The sequence below is a fragment of the Vigna unguiculata genome, chromosome 4 (genome assembly GCF_037176805.1).
Source record: "Vigna unguiculata cultivar grain cowpea cultivar isolate G323 ecotype 2 chromosome 4, ASM3717680v1, whole genome shotgun sequence".
Classification (NCBI taxonomy): domain Eukaryota; kingdom Viridiplantae; phylum Streptophyta; class Magnoliopsida; order Fabales; family Fabaceae; genus Vigna; species Vigna unguiculata.
The window spans coordinates 42,907,739-42,932,120 of record NC_140795.1 but is presented as its reverse complement, the minus strand read 5'-3'; the positions used below and the strand labels follow the sequence as shown (position 1 = coordinate 42,932,120).

At 33.6% G+C, this 24,382-nt stretch overlaps 3 protein-coding genes and 1 long non-coding RNA gene across 8 annotated transcripts; 3 read left to right on the top strand and 1 right to left on the bottom strand.

Moving 5' to 3' along the window:
- Positions 1 to 1,702: 1,702 nt before the first annotated feature.
- Positions 1,703 to 8,945, top strand: LOC114181468 (DNA primase). 3 transcript variants are annotated; one of them, XM_028067934.2, is made up of 14 exons: positions 1,712 to 1,890; positions 2,025 to 2,170; positions 3,027 to 3,202; positions 3,328 to 3,474; positions 3,569 to 3,620; positions 3,751 to 3,925; positions 4,641 to 4,723; positions 4,974 to 5,186; positions 5,633 to 5,749; positions 6,451 to 6,607; positions 6,844 to 6,951; positions 7,225 to 7,290; positions 7,388 to 7,650; positions 8,522 to 8,945. In XM_028067934.2, exons 1-14 carry the CDS (start codon positions 1,836 to 1,838, stop codon positions 8,627 to 8,629), a joined length of 1,866 nt encoding a protein of 621 aa, XP_027923735.2. In that variant the 5' UTR covers positions 1,712 to 1,835; the 3' UTR covers positions 8,630 to 8,945. The 3 variants fall into 3 exon arrangements, with proteins under 3 accessions (XP_027923737.2, XP_027923735.2, XP_027923736.2); XM_028067935.2 differs by having other exon boundaries at positions 1,715 to 1,890; positions 8,525 to 8,945; XM_028067936.2 differs by lacking the exon at positions 8,522 to 8,945 and having other exon boundaries at positions 1,703 to 1,890; positions 7,225 to 7,305; positions 7,388 to 7,527.
- A 1,955-nt stretch (positions 8,946 to 10,900) lies between these two features.
- Positions 10,901 to 17,551, bottom strand: LOC114181906 (uncharacterized protein At3g49140-like). Its single transcript, XM_028068567.2, has 11 exons — positions 17,393 to 17,551; positions 16,901 to 16,997; positions 15,290 to 15,512; positions 13,925 to 14,027; positions 13,767 to 13,834; positions 13,120 to 13,287; positions 12,898 to 13,023; positions 12,417 to 12,752; positions 11,752 to 11,904; positions 11,295 to 11,390; positions 10,901 to 11,166 (listed from the first exon to the last, which is right to left on the bottom strand). Exons 1-11 carry the CDS (start codon positions 17,451 to 17,453, stop codon positions 11,062 to 11,064), a joined length of 1,536 nt encoding a protein of 511 aa, XP_027924368.2. The 5' UTR covers positions 17,454 to 17,551; the 3' UTR covers positions 10,901 to 11,061.
- Positions 17,552 to 18,175: 624 nt separating this feature from the next.
- On the top strand, positions 18,176 to 22,804 carry EMB1417 (Pentatricopeptide repeat (PPR) superfamily protein). Of its 3 annotated transcripts, none has more exons than XM_028068568.2 (6): positions 18,176 to 18,330; positions 18,855 to 18,957; positions 19,092 to 19,190; positions 20,981 to 21,124; positions 21,381 to 21,593; positions 21,760 to 22,804. In XM_028068568.2, the coding sequence occupies exons 2-6, from the start codon at positions 18,874 to 18,876 to the stop codon at positions 22,255 to 22,257; spliced, it is 1,038 nt and encodes a 345-aa protein (XP_027924369.2). In that variant the 5' UTR covers positions 18,176 to 18,330; positions 18,855 to 18,873; the 3' UTR covers positions 22,258 to 22,804. The 3 variants fall into 3 exon arrangements, with proteins under 3 accessions (XP_027924369.2, XP_027924370.2, XP_085528292.1); XM_028068569.2 differs by having other exon boundaries at positions 18,186 to 18,330; positions 18,865 to 18,957; XM_085672166.1 differs by having other exon boundaries at positions 18,190 to 18,330; positions 18,838 to 18,957.
- A 174-nt stretch (positions 22,805 to 22,978) lies between these two features.
- Positions 22,979 to 23,626, top strand: LOC146887258 (uncharacterized). The gene is made up of 2 exons (XR_014994380.1): positions 22,979 to 23,297; positions 23,454 to 23,626. It is a non-coding gene; the product is annotated as an uncharacterized LOC146887258 (long non-coding RNA).
- Positions 23,627 to 24,382: the final 756 nt, after the last annotated feature.

The following is a 24,382-nucleotide window of genomic DNA, read 5'->3' as shown; positions in this document are numbered from 1 at the left end:
TCAAGAGGGGCATCTCCATCGGGTTTCTGCTCTGCTCCCACCAAACATAGGTGATCATTGCAAAAGAGATAATATGCAAAGCAAACAACACAAACGAGAAGGGTAAGCTAACTGAAGTAAATAACATCAATACACTTCACAATTAGAGATATCATTTATATCATAAAGTTCAATCCAAAATTATAGACTCGATATCCGGATCGTGTAAGTGACGTTGGAGCTCTTGGTGGCTTGCACCTGTAACGGTTCCCAGACTCTGCAGAGTCTGGACACATGGAGTATTCACCCGATCGTTCTCAGGGTAAGTCCCCTCCACGTCTAAGACTTGATCAAGTCCGACGATGAGGACCTCCTGCTACTCCTCACGACATAATCCATTCTACTCTATCTGAGCTTGAATGATTATTGGAGTTTCAGGATACCAACCATTTTAGATTCCTCACATCCTTACACACACTACAATTTCCACTTGGATTTCCCTTGAAATTCCAATTTAATCTCATCTTCTCATAACTTATATTCATCCAATTAAATCATTTAATACTTCAATGGTAGCATTCCAACCATACAGGGCCTAATTCGCACAAAGATGCATTAAACATATATTTTTACCCAAGCAAACAGATTTGGAACACTACTAGTGCAGTAACTCTCGCTCAGGCTAAAAAGTCTAGCCTAGGCGAGAGGTTATCTCGCTCAGGCGAGTCAGTCTCGCCTAGGCGAGACACTAACAGTGGCAAAAAGAGAAAACATGGGCGAATTCTCGCTTAGGCTAGGCTGGTTCGCCCAGACGAGATCGTGATCTCGTTCAAGCGACCTTAGCTCGCCTAGGCGAGACTTCGCGCAGGAACAGAGATGTGTTTCTTGGTGTTTTCGCTCAGGCGAGTGTCACTCGCCTAGGCAAAAATACCAGGTCACGAACCTGTTCCTCCATGCGGTGAGCCAGTTTATCTCAATCACAAACAATTAATCATCCAATCATGCAATTCAAACACCAGTTTATCAATCAAACATGCAATTCAAACTCATTTACAGATTTCCTATTCGAATTAAGGAGATTGGTTAGCTTCCCTTACCTATATATATAAATCCTTCTAATTAGCTAAGATCCTCCCACCCAAGAGCTTCAGTTGTACCACTTAGTGAGCTGGAGATACAGGTTCAAATATGAGAAGGGTTCCCAATAGCAGAAAGAGGTTTACAGATTTCGAATTAAACTGGAATGTAAGGGTTGGGAGTGACTTACATGGAGAAAAATGATGAGTTGAAGCTGAGAAGGAAGATCCTGAATTGGCCTCAGGTTTAGGTTCTGCAACAGGGAAAGAGTGATTCAGAATTTCTCTTTTGATAGAGAGAAGGCAGAGGAAAAGAAGAGGGAGAAGGGGTACTGTGAAGTGTAAGGTGCTTTTGTGGTGTGGGTGGCAAAGGGAAAAGAGATCAAGAAGCTGGAATATTTGGGTTCCTACATTTTGAAAATTCTATTTCAGAAATTTTACTTCAGTCATATTCTGAAAATTTTGAAAACTTTATTTCGAAAAAGTTGTTTCATAAGATAAGATATTCCGAATAAATAATTTGGAAGTCAAATTTACAAAGGGTAAAATTATCATTTTAAAATGTATTACTTACAGCTAGAAATTATAGGAGTGCATAAAGAGAAAGTCCTTTTTGGTTGGGCTAACCCGAACTATCTTGGCCGAAAAGACCCGATCCGGTCGGAACCCTCCATTTTCTTTTCTCTCCAACATTCAAATTCCCGCTGAAAAGTGAAAAATTATCAGAGAAAGAAAAACAAAACGAAAATATCACCATCAACTACCACAAGCAGCAACAACATGAGCGACGTTGATCGCTTGTTCGCGTGCTTCAAGTGCGGTTTAACACCTCCCAGTACGTTCTTCAATTTTCCTCTCTTCTCTCTCTCTCTCTTTCAAATCCCTAAGAAACAATGAAATTCCAATTTCGTATTGTTTTTGTGTGAAATTGAAAAGATAAATATAAAACGGAATGTGTTGTTGCCTCAGAATCTGCTACGAGGGAAAGGAAACGAAGCAGAGGAAGATTAGAGCAAGAAAGTTCGGAATCTCCGGGTCCAGGATCGGTTGGAGAAGAACTGAAAACCCCCTTATCACGCATCAGAAAAACCAACATTGAATCTTCCATAGAGAAAGTAATGTAGTTTCTGCTGTTAGTTAAGGACTAAATTTAGATAAAGCTTATGATGCTGTTTCTAATCAAATTAGAGTTTCTTTTCGGTGACCAGTGTCATAAAGGTTCATGGTATGTCAATATATACAGATTAGGAATTAAAACTTCAAGTCTGATTGAAGAACAATTCTGAAAAGATGCCCAAGGAACTCTGTCTAAGTTTTTTTCACCCAATACGTGTCGGTACTTATCGGAGCTATTTATCAGACCAATGGGGAAATTTGGAACACATAATCAAGGAACTCATATGAGGAATTGAAACACCACCTTCAACCCAAATTCTTAAGCCAATAGTTTTTTTGTGTCTTTTTTTCCTTATATTATGCTCTTCCTTTATATTTTCACCAAATGTGGAACTCCAAGTCACATTTGACTCCAACGTAATCACAACTTTTATCCCTTTAAATGTTTTGTCTACTTTAAGTAGCAGGTAACTTTAGCTTGCTTGTTATAACTTATTATTAGATTATTGGAGTTCAAATGTCTTGGAATTTGATGTATCTTTCAGTTTAATTGGTGAGCGTTTGGTTTGAGAGCCCTTTTCCTGTTTTTACTTTTGGTTATAATTATACTTTCTTATTTTCATTTTGTTCTGTCTATGAAAGTATAGAAGTTTAACTTTTTGCTATACAAACCTTTGGAAATGAAAACAGGGAATGATTGCTTTTTTTTTTTTTTTGTATACTTTTGTACAGTAGATTGCTTCCTCTTCTACCCAAGCTGTTTTTAGAATGTTGTTGTATTTCTACATATATGTGCAACTTGGCTCATACACTATCCTTCCATGAAAATTAAAATACTTTGCATTTCAATTTTAGCTTAAATCAGCGGTAGCCAAAAAAGCGCAAAGTATTGGTCATGGGAAGCAATTCTCTCCGATAGTATTTTATGGATCTCCTCATGGCGTGCCTCCCAAAAGGCCAACACGTATGTTATGGCGATTATTACGAGAGATATGTCCTGATCTCTCTCAAAAAAAGACATTGAACCTAAGGTATTGGTTTGTCAGATGCTGCATGTTGGTTATACCCGTTACACTTTCCATATGTCTACTGATTTACTTTTCTTTTACTTTATGTATGATTCGGAATGACTTAATCCTGCTTTGTGTTTGTATAGAAAGGAAGTTTGGATGACATTCCCTAGGCAGGATGAAGCAATGAAGTTTTCCAAAGGACAAGCAGATGTTCATGTCTTCAGCTATCAAGACCACTTTAATGGCCAAAGAAGGTTCCTCGTGTCTACTTATACAGAGTTCTGGCGAAGGTTTACTTCACATTCCTTTCTCATATGATTCATAATTTGCAACTAATTAGTAATATCCTTGTGTCCATATAATTGCTGACGACCATACACTCAGGTACAAGAATATGAATCCCAAATTCCGACATCATTATGAGGTTATTCAAGAGGTAATAATCTCGTGTTGTTTATATTCACTGATTTAACTAGCGAAACAATGTTGAGGTTACATTGTCTCTAATAGGTGCTTATTTGTTCTTGTTTGTTTTTTCTGGTCGTAATGTTTCCTTTTGCTTTCAGGGTTTACCATGCCATCTTTATTTTGATTTGGAGTTTAATAAGAAAGTCAACAAAGAAAAGAATGGAGAAGAAATGGTTGATCTCTTGATATCAATGGTTCTAGAAGCCTTACTTGAAAAATATGCAATCCAAGGAGACCACGATTGGGTTTTAGAACTTGATTCTTCAACTGAAGGTATGGCTTTTCTTCAGGTCTATTACTGTTATGTCTGTTGCCTATATCTTTGATGAGCTTTTGCTGTTTGCTTACATGAATTCTTTATCCTGTAGCTTTCTTACGCCTTCCATCTGTGTACAATTTTCTCTTTTTTCTGCCAAATATAATTTACTGAAGAATTTGTGGCTAATCCATGTATATTAACAGTTGAAGTTTGCTTTGGCACATATTGATTTGCACTTAGGGATCAGTATTGACTTGTTCAAATTATATGGCAGTGGTCATTGGTGCTGTTTGTTGACCAAAACATTGGAAGTAGTGAATATAAAGATTGTTTGTCTTGTCTAATTTTCACTGAAATGCTTTGGTTGGAGGATTCAGTCCCCAAGACTTTATGCCAAGTGCTAAGGACTTCATCTTTGAACCAATGGACACCTGAAGCACTTACTATCATAACTAGTTAAGGATGCATATCACGGGATAGAGAAAAAAGATAACAAATTCTAAGAGATAATGGGAAATATGGAGAAACTACTACTAAAACATAATCCAAGATACAAAAATAATTTTTGATATATCTAAAAACATATTGTTAATTCCAACATCGTTTTACAGTAGTTTTTCTTTATTCGTTAATTTTTACAAGTAAAACAATTGTTAAGTGCTTCCATGGCATGAATTCTGATTTTTCCCATGTTAGGAATGACCCTTATTTCAGTATTTTCATTTGCAGATAAGTTCTCTCGTCATGTAATAATTTGCATTCCAAATGCTGCATTTAAGGACAACTCTCACGCCGGTGCATTTGTTTCAGAAGTAAGTCCGAGTATTTTCATTATTTTCAACCTTGGCTACACATAAATTTTGGATTAGGATGGTTTTCTTTCTATTATTTAGATTCAGTAAAATTATGAATGATTCATTATTAATCACTTTTTATGAAAATGTTTTTCTTAGCTGGTAAAAGGGAAAGTTTATAGTATTTAAGCAATGTTCTATGATATTTATTTTGTATAGCATCCAGTATCCACTATCAACCATTGCCACTCTAATGACATTTTACCAGATATGCTCAAGAGTTCAAAAAGCAAGGGCGAAAGATAAAACTTTTGATAAATTGATTGTAATGAAAGATTCTAGCAGCGAGGAATCTGCAGACCAACTTTTTGTGGATACTGCAGTATATTCTCGGAATCGTTGTTTCCGTCTTGTTTTCTCTTCAAAAGCAGGAAAAAGTTCAGTTCTTCTACCGACAAAGCGATTTAAGTGCAAGGACTTGGTATGGCAGTTTTCTTACTAATATTTATTATATGAATTATTCCATCAAAATAATGTTATTTGGAAGGGTTTTTCCTAGAAGAAAATTACATGAAATTTGGAAAGTTTAGTTTTAGTATTTGTACTTGCATCTTTAAAATGGGAACACGAAAAGCCATTATATGGACATAGAGCTCCTTTAAAGGTCATTATCATGATTCTTCTCTTAGACCCTGTGGGGTATTGGGTATATGATTTTTTTTTACCATGTAGAAAAGGGGTAATAACATGTATTGTTGTCAATTTCCCGTTGAAGAAAGTTGTAGGATCTTTCATTTCAATGAAAGCCAAAAATCTGCATTATCATGTGCAAGACAGTGTATATATGTCTTCATTCTGCCTTTTATTCATTTTGTGCAATTTTTTCTTCACTTAGTTATTTTCCTGTTTGATTTTGTTAAGTGACAGGGTGAAGAAGACATATTCATGGCTTCCTTGATATGCAATATTGATGTTGATTGCCAAACATATCTGGTCTGCAAAACAGACTTAGATTGTGTGAAAACTCTGCATTTTGATACAGAGGTAGATTTGGGCTTTAAATTTGTAAATCTTTTGTTGCATCAATTTTATTTCCTTTTGTTCTAATATGATGCTCGGATAATGTGCACGTATCCGAAAAGATGTGTTTGTTTGGGCCGTACGATTATTTTAAAAATAATAGAAGAATATACATATTTAAAAGTGTATAAAAATTATGAATCATAATAAGTTTATAATTGAAATTATGCATATTTATGTTTCATGCAGTTGTATTAGATATAGTTGCTTTAAAGGTGTGGACACTTCACCTATACATATATGTGAAGTATCTAAAACTATCGCTATCAGGTACAAGAACCAAATATAAATATTGGTAATTCATAGATTTAGATAATTCATTGATATACATCCATAAAACATTCTGTATCAGTGTAAAAAACAAAAATTGAAATATTCATTTTTGGTTATTATTTTCAATGGTGTAAAGTTTACTTTCTTTGTGTATAAAGTGTTATTATGTTAAATCTGTAGATTTCTACAAAATCTTTTATCCGTATGTTTGTTATTATTTTCAACTGTGTGAAGTTTACTTTCTTTGTGTATAAAGTGTTATCATGTTAAATCTATAGATTTCTACAAAATCTTTTACCCGTATGCACATACCCATAACTGGACAGCTTCCTTGAAATTTAAACTTTCATGCACTTAATTCCTTAATTATTATACGTATTTAACTTTGACAGGAGAGCAATAATGTTAAAAGTTCATGCCAAAATCTTCGACAATTTACGTTGGATATTGGCACAACTGATCTTTCAACTACATACTTCATGGGAAAGTCACCATTCCCATTTCTGGACAAATTTATATTATCTGTTGCCTCTGTCGGGAATATACCAGGTGATCCATGTCAGTTGTAATTTATTATTTCAAGCATGTTTTTTCCATAAGTAAATGGACCAAACTTATATATATATATATATATATATATATATATATATATATATATATATATATATATATATATATATATATATATATGAATTTTCATGGTCTCATGTTGTCCCTGCATGTTTTCAATGTTGAGATTTCAGTATAACCCTGCTCATTGTGTTGATTTTTTTCTGCAATTATAGGAAACATTTATAGCTGGTATTTTTTATCGGAATTTAAACTGATGGTCTACAGCATGACAAAAAATAGATACTGTGAGCGAATTGGCAGACAGCATAAAAGCAATAATGGTAAATCCCCTGAAAGTGCTTTGTTTTTTTTTTTTATCCTGAAAGGCTGGAACGGCTGTTTGGCCGTCTCTGAATGTTAAGTATCATCCCAAATGAATTTTTGATTTTTAGGGTAGAGATTCCTTGTATTTTGATTATGATTGTTACTTTAACGAAGCCAGGGATGTTTTTCTTGTTTCTGTTGTTAGAAGTGTGGTTGCACCTAGTCTTCAATTTTTCTGTGTTCTCTAGTATAGGATTGCAACATACTAATTTGATGATTTACTGGTCCAGTGATATATGTGGTTGATCTACGAATGGCGGTGTATTATCAGAAATGTCATGATCCTGACTGCAGAGGTTAATATATTTACAGTGAAGTTCTTGAAGACCCTTTTCACACTCAGTTCTTCATTCTCTCTTAACACGTTTATTAATTCATTTTTAATGGAAATAGGTTACCGGTCTCCGTCACGACCAATCCCAGTTCATGTGTTCTCCAATTCTTCAGATGTAATTGATTCATCCTTTGGGTTGTTAGATGGTGAACAGTTAGTGGATAATAAGTGGAGACATCAACTTGATGATAACAAAGAACAAAACTCTCTACAATATGATGACACTGTTGAGGACAACTCCAACGATTCCTGGTGGGTAGAAGCCATAAGAGTTGTTGAAGATATGGAGAGTAAGCAAACAAAGACAGAGCTAAGCACTATGGTTAGTAATTCTAAACTTTATTTGAACACTGCCATTTACATTACAATGGTCATAAGATTCCCTAGTGAGTTGTTGTTATCTTGCTCCACTACAGGACTAGAGCCCTATGCCTATTATTTAGACCGTGGTGACAGATTGTGTTTTCCAATATGATAGAATTTTGCTGGAAAACTATAGGGTGAGGGAGGATTAACTCTAAGTTGTGAATTCGACGAAAACGAACTAATCCAAATTGGTTCCATTGGGTATTTTTACTTATATTGCATTTTGGATTGTAAAGAATGGAGCTTGGTAGTTTTATTCAATCTAATTTGAGTTTGACATATTTATTCTGATCACTTATAAATTCTTTGATCACAATATAACGGAATTCAATTTAGATTTCATTTTATTTCAAAATTGACCCAACTTGACCTATGATAATCCTTTACGGTGACCTTTCTCAACGGGTCTTCAACTATTGAAGTAGGGTTATCTTTGAATTGAAACTGAGAATCAAATGGGTTATTGGAGAGGTGTCAACTAGCTCAGTTGGTGAAGTCCTTTGCAAGCGATTGTAAGGACCTAAGGTGAATATTACCTTTCTCTCATTTGGAGTAAACTTTTTTGACCCCTGGTCCCTCCTTGTGTGAGGATTTGTATGTGTTCCTGAATTGCTGTGTAAGATACATGGTGCATATAGAGAGAATCTTATTTTCTTATGAACAGATAAGGCACCACTCAAATGGAGAGTTTTATTTTTTTCCAAACAAAGCTTTCCACTAGACTGGCCTTTGTCCTAGATCATGATTGTACCAAAGATGTTTTATTTAAGTGGCCACATAATTACATGTACATAACCCTTAATATTATTCAATAAAATATCTTGAAGCAGGAGGTAATTGATGATGAAGATGAGGAGTGGTGGCTGGCTGTAGAAAATACTGCATCCCAGGCTGAACTGGCCACCTTCGGTCAACAAGAATTTTGCGCCATCTAAGTCCATTGAGTTGAAAGAATTTCCTACTTCTGGAATTAACAAACATCTTCAGGACTTGATAGCTGAAAACTCAGAATCCGCACGTTGTCCATACATCTGCTGCAAGCAACTTATGGATCCTGTGAACTGATAGAAAATGCTCTTCAAGAGGATTGACAACTGATTCAACACACGAGCTGTATGAGTTTGACTGTAAGTTTTAACAATTTTGCTGTATCGATGTTAATAATCAAGTTAGTTCTGCTAGCCATCCATTTCATGACTTTCATAACCTTAATGAAATAAATTGAGTTAACACGCTAGTTTTTTATTATTATCTTTCAAGTCTTCTCAATCAATTTCATTTTATAGCACTAAGCCGTTCCAGTATTTATAGAATTAATATTCAAGGTTTATATATTTGGGAAACCTTGTTAAACAAGATTTTAAAACAGAGATTGTATGTATTCTTGAAATATAATTAAATTTATTAGAAAATTGTAGCAAGGAATTGTTCTAACTTATGCTTTGGAATATCACGGGACGTAATTTTGTTTAAATTAATTTAATGAGTCTAAAACTTCTATTGTCTTTAGTATTTTTTTTTAGTCTCATTTGAAAAGAGCATGGCAAGATAACTATATCATAGTATATGCATATTTATTACCTGTTTATATGCAAGCATAAATGATTATAAAAACAAGTGCATAAATTGTTCCGAGCAAAAATAACAATTGTGTTGAGGGTGACTCAAGTTGAATCAGATAAGTACCAATTCCCTCTCTATACAATCTTCTTGAAAATATTCATCATCGACAGAATAATGACAAAGGAAATACCATGTTGAAACCGTTCACATCTCTAATGGCTGATAGAGTAATCTTCCTATTCAAATCATTGAATTTATACTTGAGCATCATTTTTAATGTTGAGAGACGAGTTCAAGTAATACGTAGATTTTCAACACCACGTAAAGGCCAAAATTTTCTGATAGTTAACTGGTTAAAACATTAAAATTGTTATTGAATTATTGTTAACTAGAAGGACAATGATAGTTATTGTTAACTAGAAGGACAATGATAGTTTAATCATTTTTTTACTCATTTTTAACCCACCTTTTTAATCACAGTTAGATCAATTAATTAAGTATAAAATATAATAATGATTAAATTATCTATAAAATAATACCAACTAAACGTAATATCATAACATTATTTTTATTGGTCTTGTTATAATCCGCTATAAAGCTGAATCTCCCTCAAAATATTATAACCGTTATTTCAATACATCGGATTCAAAATGGATATTAAAGTGTAAATAAAATATATAATAATACTTTAACTTAATTTTAATAAAATAAAATAATGTCCACTGACAAATAACAAGTTTACATTTAAAGTAAAGAACGAAATACAAATCAATGTAATATGGAATTATAAAATTCAAGATATAAAAATTATAAATTAGAATGAGTATTTTGTTTTATAAAAGATTAATAATTCTGAAAGTAATTATACCTATGTAACTTTTCTTAAATGTTTTTATTTATAGATGAAATATTTTATACTAAAAAAAAACTAAAATATGGTTGTCCAAATCGGTCTTTAAAGCAATTCTTAAAGTAGTTACCACATCAGTCATTAAATTAATGGTTAATCTTTAAGTAAAGAAAAAAAGAGAGACAATTTCTTCACCTACCTCTTTATTTTCTCCTCCACCTCATCTTTTTTAAATGTCATTTTACCTTTCTTGTTTTATTTTGTCTTCAATCTTCATTGTCGTACTCCATTAGTGACTACTGCTTTAGAAGTGAAGGTTTTGTAGGGGTAGTATATTCTAAATTCCACGATCTTATAATGCATTATGAATTACACAATTTGATAATCAATTTTGAATTGCACAATCTAAAACTGTATTCTAAACTACATCTATGTATTGCATAAACAATCTGAACTTGGAGATGCACGAAGTAGCCAAAAAGAATAGATTGATTGTTACTCAGAACCATGGAACACGTCCAGTTTTGAAGAACTACGTCATAATCGGCTTTCAACTTACACCATCTTTGTAGTTACATTCTCTACACAGTAAACTTTGGGTTTCACGGTGCCGGTGCCATTGAATTGACCATAGCACCCTTGAAATCCAGCGAGTTTAAGGCCACACTATTGTATGAGGGTCTAATGCCTCTAATTGTTTGTCCTGTACTTGCAGGTTTAAGATTAATCAAAAGAAAGTAATGAATAAAAAAAGTGTGGATAAGAAATCAACAGTTAGAACTAAGGAAGCAACTGCGGAAAAATTTACTTCCAACTAAAATAATAATTAAATGTAATCAAACTACATAACCTGATTGGCATCTACAACACGGGATCTTTTTCCCTGCCTTTCGCTTTTTATACACAATCATTGACCAAAGACATACAAACCATACAAAAATCACGTAGACAGTTTTAGCATTCATTTTGATGTGTTTGCTTCATTTTTTGCTGCTTCGGGTGAGTTATTGGAAATAGTATATCGTTGAGTTGTCTCTCAGCACTGTACTCTGATGTGGCCTGGAAATGTATTTTCAATAAGTTAAAATAATTGGGAATAAACTACAAGGAGGACATACATGGCAGAACAAATATAAAAACTTAAGAAATATAGAAGTATTTAAACTCATGAAAAACGACTTGTGTACCCTTTTCTTGAATGAAAATCTCAGTGTTTGAATCTGAGTCCCAGAACAAACTCTTAGGTCAAATCCGAGCGAGTCTACACAGATAAGTTGTGCTTCCTGCAATAAATTGCAATCAAAGAAAATGAAACAGACGACAAGGTAATGAACTTCATATATCATCGTTTTATTTCAAACCATAGATGTCCTTTCCTTAGTGACGGTTTCTCATTTATAAAGATTGTGGTGAGTACCATCAGTTATAAAATACTATCCACCGGATGCAGTAGAATAAGGGAGTGCATTAACTTGATGTTCTAGTTGAATCAAATGACAAAAGTATCAAAAACGGTAACCGAAGTATGCCAAAATTGTTTACAAAACCATTCACTGGTGGTGACAAATACTAAGTGGAAGATTTAGAGAAAACTTCCTTATAGAAGTGCTCTAAAGAAATAATTTTCAAGAGTTTATGTATTACCTCCACTTGAATACCCTTGCATCTCCAACACAAGGACTTAAGGGCTTGCAAGGTCTTTTCTCCATCAGCATTCAAACGAGATATGATTTTGGAAGCAGAGTGTGCAATAACATCAGGTTGGGCTTTCATGTAGTCTTCTACTTCAAGGACAGTCTACAAAGAATCAGAAGCAAAATTTACTTTTCAGAACAGGTGTAACTAACATACTTCACATTTTGACAATAGGCCAGGCAGGTCTAAAATATTCGTGCTTAATCATGGATAGAAACCAAGGAGTTGGACACAAGTGATTAATGTGCTGAACGCTAAGTTGAATTCGGGCACAGCCCGGATTCAATCCTTGGCAGAAACAAATCTTGGTCAGATTTTACTTCGGCTGAACCAGATTTGTCTAAAAGCCTTGAGGCACTAGTAGACAGTGTCAATGGACCAAAAAAATAACTTGAGACAATCAAATATAAGGCCAGTATCTATCAATTATTGTACATGTAGTTACTTTTTGCTGTATTATACCTTTTTCAGTAAAATATTCCATATTACTTAACTTGGTTAAGGTAGCAAATTGCATGGTAAGGCACCGGGATCAGTTAATATGAACAAGATGCATGAATTCATGTGGTTGTCTCCAAACAATCACAAGAAAACATACAAGTCAGTAAACTTACAGGTTGCCCTTGTGCAGAAAACACTTGAATTTTAATCATCTCCAATTTGTAAAATGGAGCTTCACTAATGGGGACAATACTATTCTCATTGTTTTCCACCTGCTGTGATGCATCATCTCCAGAAGATCCTGAATTAAGCACATGACCATTAATCACACCAATATTTTCCCCTTTACTTTCTATGGATTTACTTGTGTCGGTGTCACTGGATTGACCGGTAGATAGGTGCTTCTGTATCGTAGATTGTTCTTCAACAAAAGCAGCCCTTATAACCCCTTGGATAGCCACACAAGCCGGAGGCTGCTCCATCCAATCAACAGGATCATCGGAAGCAATCTATAATAATAACAATGAAGCCAATTGATACCATAAAACCAAGGAAAATTAATATATAAAGGATTTTAGAATGAGGTCTCTTAAAACCCCACACAAGGTCATTCAAAGGCATTGGTATAAGCAACATGTTAACAGTGATATCTACCTCAGCCAACTTTTTGGCAAAATACATCGGATGAGAAGATTGCATAGTCTCCAATTTTGCCCAGTCTGCAAGTGTTTCATCATCATCATCTTGTTCATCGTCATCTGTGAAAGCAGCCACCCATTCCTACAAACAACAATATACAAATGATGAATTCCTATTGATGGTGTTTATAGTTCAGAAATGAATATAAGCCTCAAAGTGATATGAAAAAAATCAGACCGAGTCATAATCTTCATTTTCATCTTCATCTTCATCCTCTTCATCACTGTCTTCAAAATCCTCATTATCCTCCTCGTCAATTTCTTCAATCCCAAAGTCAATTTCTGAAGGACCAGATAAGTCCATCTCGGAGATCATTTCCATGGAATTAATACCAACAATGACTTGCTACAAGAGGCAGAACAAACAATCCATAAACCAAACATTATAACATGTCATGAGACACAAATTTTACAATTATGCAACAGAAAAGGAGACTCAAATGAAAAGTGAAAAATAAGCTAAAAACGTAGCACACAAATTATGCAAAAGGATTGATTGCTTGTGCTTCAAATAGTATAATGAAACACAACAAGCAAGTAGTGTAGGAAACAAACTGATTGTTGAAGCGCAAAAGTTCACAAATTACATTTTCAACAATATAGAACGATCACCAAAAAAATGCAGGAAAATTTAGTTAATAGATAGTACATAAAATGTAATTCAGAAAAATCAGGCACTCAAATTTAAGTAAAATGAAGCTTTCCATTAGATAGATGTCTACATATACTGCATGCAGGAACAGTTAATGTAAGGCTCACTGTAGATATTTCAAACAAAAAATATATATTCAACGGCATTATCTGAAATGTTAGGCATGGCCATACCACAAAATTATTTTCTGTTGTTAGGGACTGCAGGACATCTTCACCGTTCTTCACTTGAAAGTATATATCTGCAATGCGTACAGAATTTAATTATGTGGATAAAGTTTCACAAGCCCAAGAAAACTAATACAAAATACATGACAATCACTGTCACTTACTTCCATGCTCATCAGTCAAATAAGGCAAATCTGGCCAAATAATATTTTCATGAAATTCATCACTAATCAAACTTGAGAACATCAGTGTTGCTTTGCTGTTAACCTAAAAATGATATACCGCAATCATCATTAGCTAGCAATCTAGTTGTGATAATAAGAATACATGCAACTGATAAGATTCTTGATATAGTTAGTTCTTCTCCCCAGTTCAGAGTTTTACCTAAATGAGTTAAGCCTAGGGATAAAGGACCCAAGGCTCACAGTTAATTACTACCAAAGAATTTCTTCTATAATTAAAATATTTAATAGAATAGAATATTTCCATAGTTTTGGCATTACATTTTCAAAGATAAATTTAGGCATGATGAGTTTAATGATTTGGACCGGAATGAAATGATAATTCTTTTTAGGTTTAATTACTCATTTGGTTCTTGTTTTCGTCCAAAAATGTCCAGTTGGTCTTCCAAATTTTTAGTCTCAATTTGGTTCTAATTTATGAAAAATTGATGCAATTTGGTCCTTTCCATTAAATTTTTTGAAACGGATCAAAGATTTTTTATCAATATTGAAGTTGTTAATAAAGATGGTTTGTTTTGTTGATGTAATTAACATAATCCTAGTATCAATTTTGATGAAAAATCCTTGATCCGTTTAATAAATTAAATGAAAATGATCAAATTGCATCTAATTTTCAAAAATTAGGATCAAATTGAGACTAAAAAAAACTGGAGGATCAACTTACTTTTGTACGAAAACAGAGACCAAATGAGTAATTAAACCTTATTTTTAATAAACTTCTATAACATTGATAAATGGTCCAGCTATTCTTCTGTACGATTGCAAGAAACCTTGTCAACTTTTGTACTTTCCATGTGTCCCAACAAAGCAGAAAGAAAATTATGGTGCGGTTCTTTCCAAAAGTTCAATTAACAGTTGGGCCCAAAAAAAGAATAGTACCTCACAAAAGAAAATTTATTTATTTATTTTACCTTATAACTAACTTCATACCCAAATATCAACCTAAAAATAAAATGATGTCTTCCTTTTCAAATTTTATATACATTATGAAAAATAAGTAATGCTAAATCAAACCTACAGAAGAGAACAGAACATTTTTCTAAAATGAAAGGGGGGCGCTGGCTATTTGTTTTGACATCTACTTCTACTATCATTAATTTCTTCATATATGATGAACATTACAGATTTTGGAACATAGGGTATTTTCTAGCAATCATTTAATTGAAACAGAAAGTTATTCTTTCTCTGTTGCCCAATTAGCACTAAAATGAGAAAACCTTACCAAATTTTACTTTCACCTTCTTTGAGGTTACATTATTGATTATCAAAATTAATACAACTGAGTACCTCAATAATTGTTCTGCTTGTTTCTGCGGCGGAAAGTGTTGCATCTTCAGTATTCTCTGACGATGACACTGCAAGTTCTTCAAATGGATGATAGGATGACTTCTCATTTTTCTTTATAGGATCCTGAGCTGAGCCCAGATGCTCTGATGATGCCCTAATTCTATTCTTTACAAGTTTGTTTCTTCTTGTGAATGGAGTGCCTGTGTATATTTTACTTCTTACCCTGTGTAATTATATTCATTTATCATACATTTCCTCTAAAAACGTTTGGTATTTCTAGACATGAAAGTTAGCCAAAATTTTCAAAATAAGCATCACAGATTAAACAAGAGGTTTCTGAATACATCAACACACTTTGCCAGATGTCTGCAGATTAAAGAAAAATATAAATTGTGAAAGTATGCTGCTTTAGGGAACTGCATCTGACATTGCTTCAAGACATGCACCCATATAGCTTTCTCAAGTAAACTACATTATATCTCCCTTTAAATTATGGCCAGCAGTCCATCCAACTGAATATTAATACTTGACATGTCATTCAGCACCAAATGTGGAAGTAGAGAATTTTTCAATCCCCATAGAAGTTGAAAAACAAGACTAATTCATAGTGGGCACCATTAACACTAGAACTTTGGCCATTCAAATATACTTTCATGTGTATGACTAGTAGTTTGAAGCATGGTAAACCCTACCCATTATTACCTACCCCCACCAAAGAATTCTTCCAAAAAGCAAAAGATTACTCTTAGAAAGGGAGTTTTAGGCTGAATTTAATTCACAAAATCGGCAGTCAAAGTAAGGTTTACATTTACTTATGTACTATAATTTGGTCATATCTTTAATCAATATTTCATCTATAACAATTACATCACATTACACCAATCCCCATTCAAGCATTACTATTGTCACTGCCATGTTGGATTGACAATCATGCAAATTTCACAAGAACCTCAGCAGCTGTAGTGCTTTTGACCTCTAATAATAATACTCCTAGCATGATAGCCAGCATGAACGACAAAAATGATAGTTATTTCATAGCAATTCCACTGAAAGAGAAAGTTCCAATCATCTCGATAACAACACAAGAATTAATGGTTTGAAATTGAAAGCAAAAAATGATTGTAGATAAAAATATAAAAATTGAATATTTGAGAACGTGGTTATTATTTGAAAATAAGCAAATAAGATAAAACCAGTACTTTCAATTAATCCATATACTTGGAATCTTATGGGTGAACACATTATCTCTCTAGATCTCATTCAGTTTCATTCCAAAGATTTTGGCGATCAAGTTTAAAAGTGCACTATATTGTAAATATTTTTCATTGTCAACCAATAAGAAATCATCTTTGATACGACATTTATAGTAACGATTACAAAAGTCACTATCGCATAAATCAACAATTTTCAATTATACAAAATCCATGATTGGATATTCTAATTAAATTCATTTGAGGTCTCCTCATTAGCAGCATCCTTCAACAATTATCCATTACTTTTGTAACCACAACACAAAAACTACTTAACTAAGTTCCACAATTCCATTCCATTATCATCAAACTACTTCTCTATGTCATAAATGATCATAAGAAGATACCAAACTCGTCATACCGAGGCACATCGAAACCGCAGCTGCATGCGAGCCGGCACGACGCAATATAACGCACACCGTTCACATCATCAGCACTCCACATTGAACGGTTATTATCTGCCAAAAACAGCTACTGAATCAACGAATACATAATAAATACTATTACTACATTCGAACTGCAAACACCGCCGTTTTTAATTAAAACATCTCACAGCATCATACTCAATGAGTCAAAATCAAAGTTAAGGTGAGTCACAGAAAGCATTCGACAAATAGAACCAAACACTTGAAAGAAAGAATATCAGCCAAAAAAATTCAACGAGCGAATGAATAACAACTACTGTTACTCCATTAGAACTCCAAAACACTGCAAACGCCACCGTTTTATCTCCAACGTCACATTCCGTGAATCAAAATCAACCGGTAAGGTGAGTCAGCGGAAGCATTCGAGAAACAGAACCAAACTATTGGAAGAAAAAAAAGAGAGAGATTAAAAGTTTAAGAGAGAGTACGAGGTGGCGCGGCGGCACCGCCGTGGAAGCGGACGGCGATGGGAGGCTCGATTATCATCATAGTATTTTTTTTATTGGTGTGGTTTTCTGTTGGCAGAGAATATTATGAGAGATCCATAGTGATTTGAAGTGGAAGAAGATGAGGCTTTGTTTTTTGCTATGCTTCTTTATGATCAGGTACGGACAAAAGTATTGTAAAGTTTCTACACCTGCTCAAGCGTCCTACTTTTAACGGGTCGATCCGATTTTATTCCGATTTATCAAGTTCATCCGGATCCAAGAAAAGAAAAAAAATGTTGGAACTAGTTTCAAATGCAGTTTCATAGCCTTATTACATCTATTACAGATTTTATCATCATTTTCTTATCACATTTATTATCATCAAACATTAAATTTTACTTAAAGTAATGTCTTGATGGGAAAAAAAAAATACTAGAGTAACCACCTATTTTGGTCATTTAATCACTTTATTAAAATTTTAATGAATTGGGAAATTTTATGAGAATAAAAGTAGTAAAAAATAAAAATTATCTCTTAACTAAAATAATGATAAGGAAGCATGAATAAGTTTTTTTTTTTTTTGTTTTAAACAGCGATAACTAAATGAATAAATAAAATGAATGACCCAAACGGGATCCGACCCATTTTTTACTAGTTGAATCGGTTCGGAAAACTCGCCCTATCCAACTTACCTAACCCAAGACCCGAATACACGCACGTGACACCACAGCCCTACCTTACCGGGACAGAACGCCGTCGTTTCGTGTCGAGCGATAAAAAATATCCATCCGAAACTCCTTAGCGGTATTTCACGTTCGTTGTTCTTCGCTTACAGTTATAATCTTAGTTTCTCTCTCTGAAATGGTGGAAAAGGGTAAGAGTTCAAAACGCTGAGTTTCGAAGTACCACAACACTGTGTTCAAGTGTATTAAGCCCTGGTGAGTTTATTTTCTTGTATCTCTTAAGTTCAATTTTCAGTGCAATTGCACGCTTTAATGATGACTGCTGAGTGGTTGTGATTGAAAAAGAATTATTGAGATGCGTAAATTTATGTTTTTGTTGTGATATGTAATGCCTGAAGATGATGTTCTTGTTTAAGCACCATCTAACCATATGTGGCAAAGGCCCAAGGGTATATGCAAATGGTATTTTTAAGTGCTGTATTTTTCTGCTTAATGACCACTTGACTAGCTGTAACATAGAAGAAAAGTTTTTTCATTTCAAATAAGTGCATCAAGAAAAATAATTTCTCTGGTTTTCTGGTAACAAGTATTGTTTTTATGTATCTGTCACCTTAATTAACTGATTATGTTGTGGTACACTGAAACTGGGATATGAAGAATCTGCTAATAACAAAAATTGGAATCAGACACTGGTTAAATTGCTTTTATGTTTCGTGATCATTATTATGAAAATGGCAAAAATTTCCCACTGACACCAAACAGTCACTCTTATATTTTAGAGTTTTTCAGGTTCTCAAGATGCTTGCACTTACGGATTCTCCTCTACTTATCGCTAAAACATTTGAAATCATTAAAATACCAGCCAGTACACGGTGCACTGTGGTAAGATAAGGTCTATGATTATTAAATTCTGGAAACCAAAATTTTCAAGATTACATATTTTATCATCAAACGTTTTAGCTCTAGGAAATGAAACAGTTGGTGAACTCACCTCTATTTCATTTTTTTAATATCAGGTATGTGCTGCAAAAGGTCCAAGACCAAGGTATCCCCGAGTTTGGAAGACTAATAAAAGAGTTGGGACCATTTCCAAGGCTGAGAAGCTTGTTAAGTCTGTAAGTCCTTTCGTATGACACTCACTCTATTACAAGAGAGAAAATAGAGGACATTCAGCATAAAGCCATGTGTTAGAATAACACCACAGAAGCATGATTATACAGACTTATTGCATTCATTACACATGGTTAGAGAGTATTTTATTTCCCCTAAATGAGATATTCATGTCTATAAACTTAATTTATTACAATAAGATTTAAAATATGATGATTTGATTCTCAACATCCCCTTGAGGTGAAATGTATAAGTCATTTATGTACCCAACTTGTTACAAATACAATCAATCCATGACCCTCTCAGGAATCTAGTAAAGACATTTGTCAACTAGTCAGCAGAATTGACAAATCTTTTCATAATATCCCTTGCCTTGATCTTTTTCTCTGATGAAATGACAGTTAACTACCCAGCAATTTTATAATGCCCCTCAATTTCATAATTAGGCATTTTATTTGGAATCACTTAATGTACCTGAGAGTTTGAATAACTTCATCCCAATGGTCCCAACAAGGTGAATTTAAGAACTGACTTACCACACATTGCAAAAGCAATATCTGGACAAGTGATTGTGAGATAATTCAGTTTTGTCAACTAGCCTTCTATATTTTGCACGAACCATTAGGGCTCCCCGTGATCATTTAACAACTTTAAAATCAAGTCAGTATGAGTGTCTACTGGATTAGCATTGGCAAGGCCAATTTCTTGGGTCAAGTGCATACTTCCTCTGAGAAATTACCAAGTCATCCTTGATTGAGCAATATTGGTAATTGATCACTCCTGGTAATAATAATATCGTGCACATAGACAATGAGTGATCCCACATTGAAGCCTTCAATTGAGCAACCTCTTCAAACATATCAATGTCGACTTCAACCTGTTGATCCTCTCACAACAGCTCCTACTCCGGTTCTTGATGCCACAATAGAGGCCATAAAGATTCTTCTTCCTGTCATTATCTATACCAGTCTACCAGATCCAGTCCTTTCTTCTGACTTTTTTCCTAAATGCATTGGCCCTGGCTTTTCCAATCCCATTGGCCCAGACTTTTTTCCATATGCCCTAGTCCTGACCTATTTAAAATTCATTTGGTCGATTTTATCTCAATTTTTATGTTTTTTTTATTTATTTATTTAGGGGTTAAGTAAAGTATAGCCTTGTTACATTTTATTTCCTCCCAAACAAAAATAAAAAACATAAAAATTGAGATAAAATCGGAGCATGTGAATCTGGAAAAAGTCATGGCTAGTGTATCTGGGAAAGAAGTCAAGGCCAGCAGTGCATATAGAACAAAGCCAGAGAACAACAACTACAAATCCAAGTGGCAAACAAAATTAGGCATAGCGGAAGGGGTGACTAAATAGCGTTCCAATTTGCTTTGTTTAAGGGAGCTCAGCAAAATAGTGACAAAACACGTCTTAAAGAATGGTACTGCATTGATACCATGTTACAAGGGAGAAAATGGAAGCGTATTGAGCATAAATCTGCATGTCAGAATGCACCAAGCAAGCATGATTGTATAGGCTTATTGCATTCATTACACATGATTAGATTATAGGATAGTGTGTTTCCCCTAAATGAGATATTCATGCCTACAAACTAGATTTATTACAATAAGATTCAGAATAATATTATTTGATTAGCAACACCCTATCCATTACTGCTGTTAATTTAAGCTTCATTTTTTTTGTTTTATCTGGGAAGTTTGGGCCTTACATAATTCAGAAACTTTTGGACTAATTTTTCTTGGTTGGTTTGTATTTCTGAAATAATATTTTTTCTCTGTCTTGTACAGATTAAGGAACTGTCAAATGTCAAAGAAGAAGTTTATGGAGCTCTTGATTCCTATGTTGCTTGGGAACTAGAGTTCCCTTTAATAACAGTAAAAAAGGCGCTCAAGACCCTAGAATACGAACGAGAGTGGAAGCGTGTAATACAGGTACTTCTAAAATAGTAATGTAATCTTTAAATATTCTTTATTTTGTATGCTTTCTTTCTCTAGAGTTGCACTGACCCATTGCTTTGATATCTCTAAAAATATATGTTCTGCCAGAAATTAGTATTTTCTGATGTTATTTATATACTTATTTATTATTGTTTCCCTATTCTATGAATGGCGCTTTTGTAGCTACATTCCATCTGGGGTTAGCCTTTGAACTAACATCCGATTGTGCAAATTACACATGGTACTGTAGGTAACAAAATGGATGTTAAGCAAAGGTCAAGGAAAGACAATGGGAAGCTATTTTACATTAATTAATGCTTTAGTAAACGATGACAGACTTGATGAAGCTGAAGAGCTTTGGACAAAGTTATTAGTGCGGTATATGGAAAGTTTGCCTCGTAGATTTTTTGATAAAATGATATCTATCTACCATAAGAGGGGCATGCATGAGAAGATGTTTGAGGTATTATGATTTTCAACTCTATTAATTTAAACTATTTACTCAGTAATATTACTAAGTAATAGTTGTCAACTTAACATGTCCTATATTAATGAGTAGAAGATACTTTATTTGAAGTTACTTCAGACTTAACACGTCATGGATATTCACTTCTTGATTTCTGCTGCAGATATTTGCAGACATTGAGGAGCTTGCTATGCGACCTAGTATATCTACTGTGTCAATGGTTGGAGAAGCCTTTCTAGAGCTGGGTATGCTAGACAAATACCATAAGTTACATGCAAAATATCCACCACCTCAATGGGAATATAGATACAGCAGAGGAAGGCGTATAAAAGTCAAAGTGCAACCTCCATCTAAACAGGTCAACACATACATAGAAAGTCTTGAGAATGTTGAACAAGACTCAGACTTAAACAAGAATTATGAATCTTCAGAAGAGACTTCGGGGATAATTGAAGATCAACAACTCAGACATGATAATGATGTAACAATATCCACGGAACCTGAACAAATTTCAGACATAAACGAGAATTATATATCAGAAGACACTGCAGAGATAATTGATGGTGAGCAACTCAGGCAGGAGGCCGATGTAACATCCAGGGAACTTGAACAAATTTCAGACAATTCATATCACAGTATGGAAACTATTTCAGATGTCTAATGGGAGAAAGAGGATATAACATCTCTGTCAGATGAGTTTCTGTTGGCAGTTAATGTTATTAGTTGGAATCGTTGTTTCCATGTCCATCTCCAACAAGTTGTTCGAAGGTTAGAGTGAAGACACTCTAGAAGTAGAACAAGCGAATCATGTTTTTAAAATTTTCACAATGTGAGATTGAGAATCTGCTAATGGCCATTTCATTTGTCGATGGCAAATACACCATTTAACATACCTGCAATCAAAAACCTCAGACATCCTGCAATCGAAGAGCCAAAGATGGAGGATCTACCAAGCCAGTATCAGTGCATAATTAAAAGTGGGTGCTATGACTTGAAATTTTCCTAGATGCATGACTTTATATCGAGATTGGGTGACTGTTGGTGTTGAATTGCTGCTCATATGTATTTTATTAAAGTTCTAATTTATGGATAATTTTTTCAGAATCCTGACCACTGCGATGCGTGATAGTCTTGGACTATTGGTTGCATAAATTTGTTTACCATGGATAAATTTTCCTTGTCTATATAATATTCTAAGTTTGTCCTCATACTCTACTATGCATCACGTCTAACAATATGTCACAAGATGTTTGTTGTGAAATCTATCTTATATATTTATCTAAAAGATAGAGAATATATATATATATATATATATATATATATATATATATATATATATATATATATATATATATATATTGTTTCCATACATTGTAGTTTTACAGAGAACCCATTATGATGATAATTTATTAAACTCTGTAATTGTTTGTTTGAAATAAGTTTTTATCACGAAAGACATGGTCCTCTCTTCTTTTATAAAATTCACTTTAAATCACCGAACAGTTTAAGATGTGTGCTTCAACTAATCCTAGTTATATGATTATATTGAACATTAAGTTTTTAATTTTAAGAAAATGAGATTGACTCAGATGCAACTTGTTGGAGCTTAATTGCATTTGGACAAAGGAGAGATAATGGCTATGGTGGGAAAGCATAGTTTTGTCCGGCTCATCCCTCCTAATGACACTCTTTTCTACCAAGGTACCCAACATACTCTTTTCATCCCCAACATTGACATTTTTCTCCCTTCTCTCACCCTCTTTTCTCCAAGTCATTTTTTCACTCCTTTTTTCTCAATTTCATCTCCAATTTTCATATATTTTAGAGTTTGATCGCTCTAATTTTTATCTATTTCAGAATTTGATCTTACCATGGAGCAATTCAAGAGCTAAGGAACATTATAGATTGACTGGATTTTAAAATAAAGTAAATTTCTATTTATTCTATAAAAAATTCTCTCTCTAATTTGTATAGTGTTTTAGTCATCATTCTTAATAAAGACAATTGAGAAAGGTGATATTTTTAGCTTATTTTATCATGTACTAATTTCTGTCATGTTTGGAATACTTTTCTCTAGGTCTTTAGTTGTGAGTGACTATGTTTTCAATTATGTAAAGTTTAGGTATGATAAAAGCTATATTCGAGTAAGGAAAGCCAGTAAGAGGTAGAATATTACTGATTCTAGTTTATGATGATGGTGATGATAAAATTTTGATAAGTGTCTAAGATATTGAACTATGTTTGTAAAGTAAGATTGAACTATTTTGATAGAAATAAGATTGGGTAAATGTCTTGATCTGAGTATGGCGTATCAAATTGAGTAGATTTTGAGTTGAATTAGACTCATTTTGGTATAAGAAAAGGGTAAAATGGGTATAATAGATCCAATAGACCCATATAATACATTTACATCATATTTTGAATTGAGGAGTTTCATTGGTCGATATCTTACTTACAAATTCATTTCTTCAAAAAAATAAAATAAAACATATTGAAGTTGATTGTCATTTTGTTTGTAATAAAGTAACAACTGACATCATTTGTCCTTAATGTGTTCTTACTAGGATACAATTAGTAAATATTTTTTTACAAAGGCGTTGGGAAAAACACAATTTGAAACTCTTTTGCATAAATTAAACATTCAAAACCTTTGTATTCCAACTTGAAGGAATATTGAGATATTATCATTATAATTATTTACTTTATTTTATTATTTTATTATTGATTAAGAGAAATATTCTTAACCTATTCATGGTTATAATTATGATTATATTTATAGACATTTT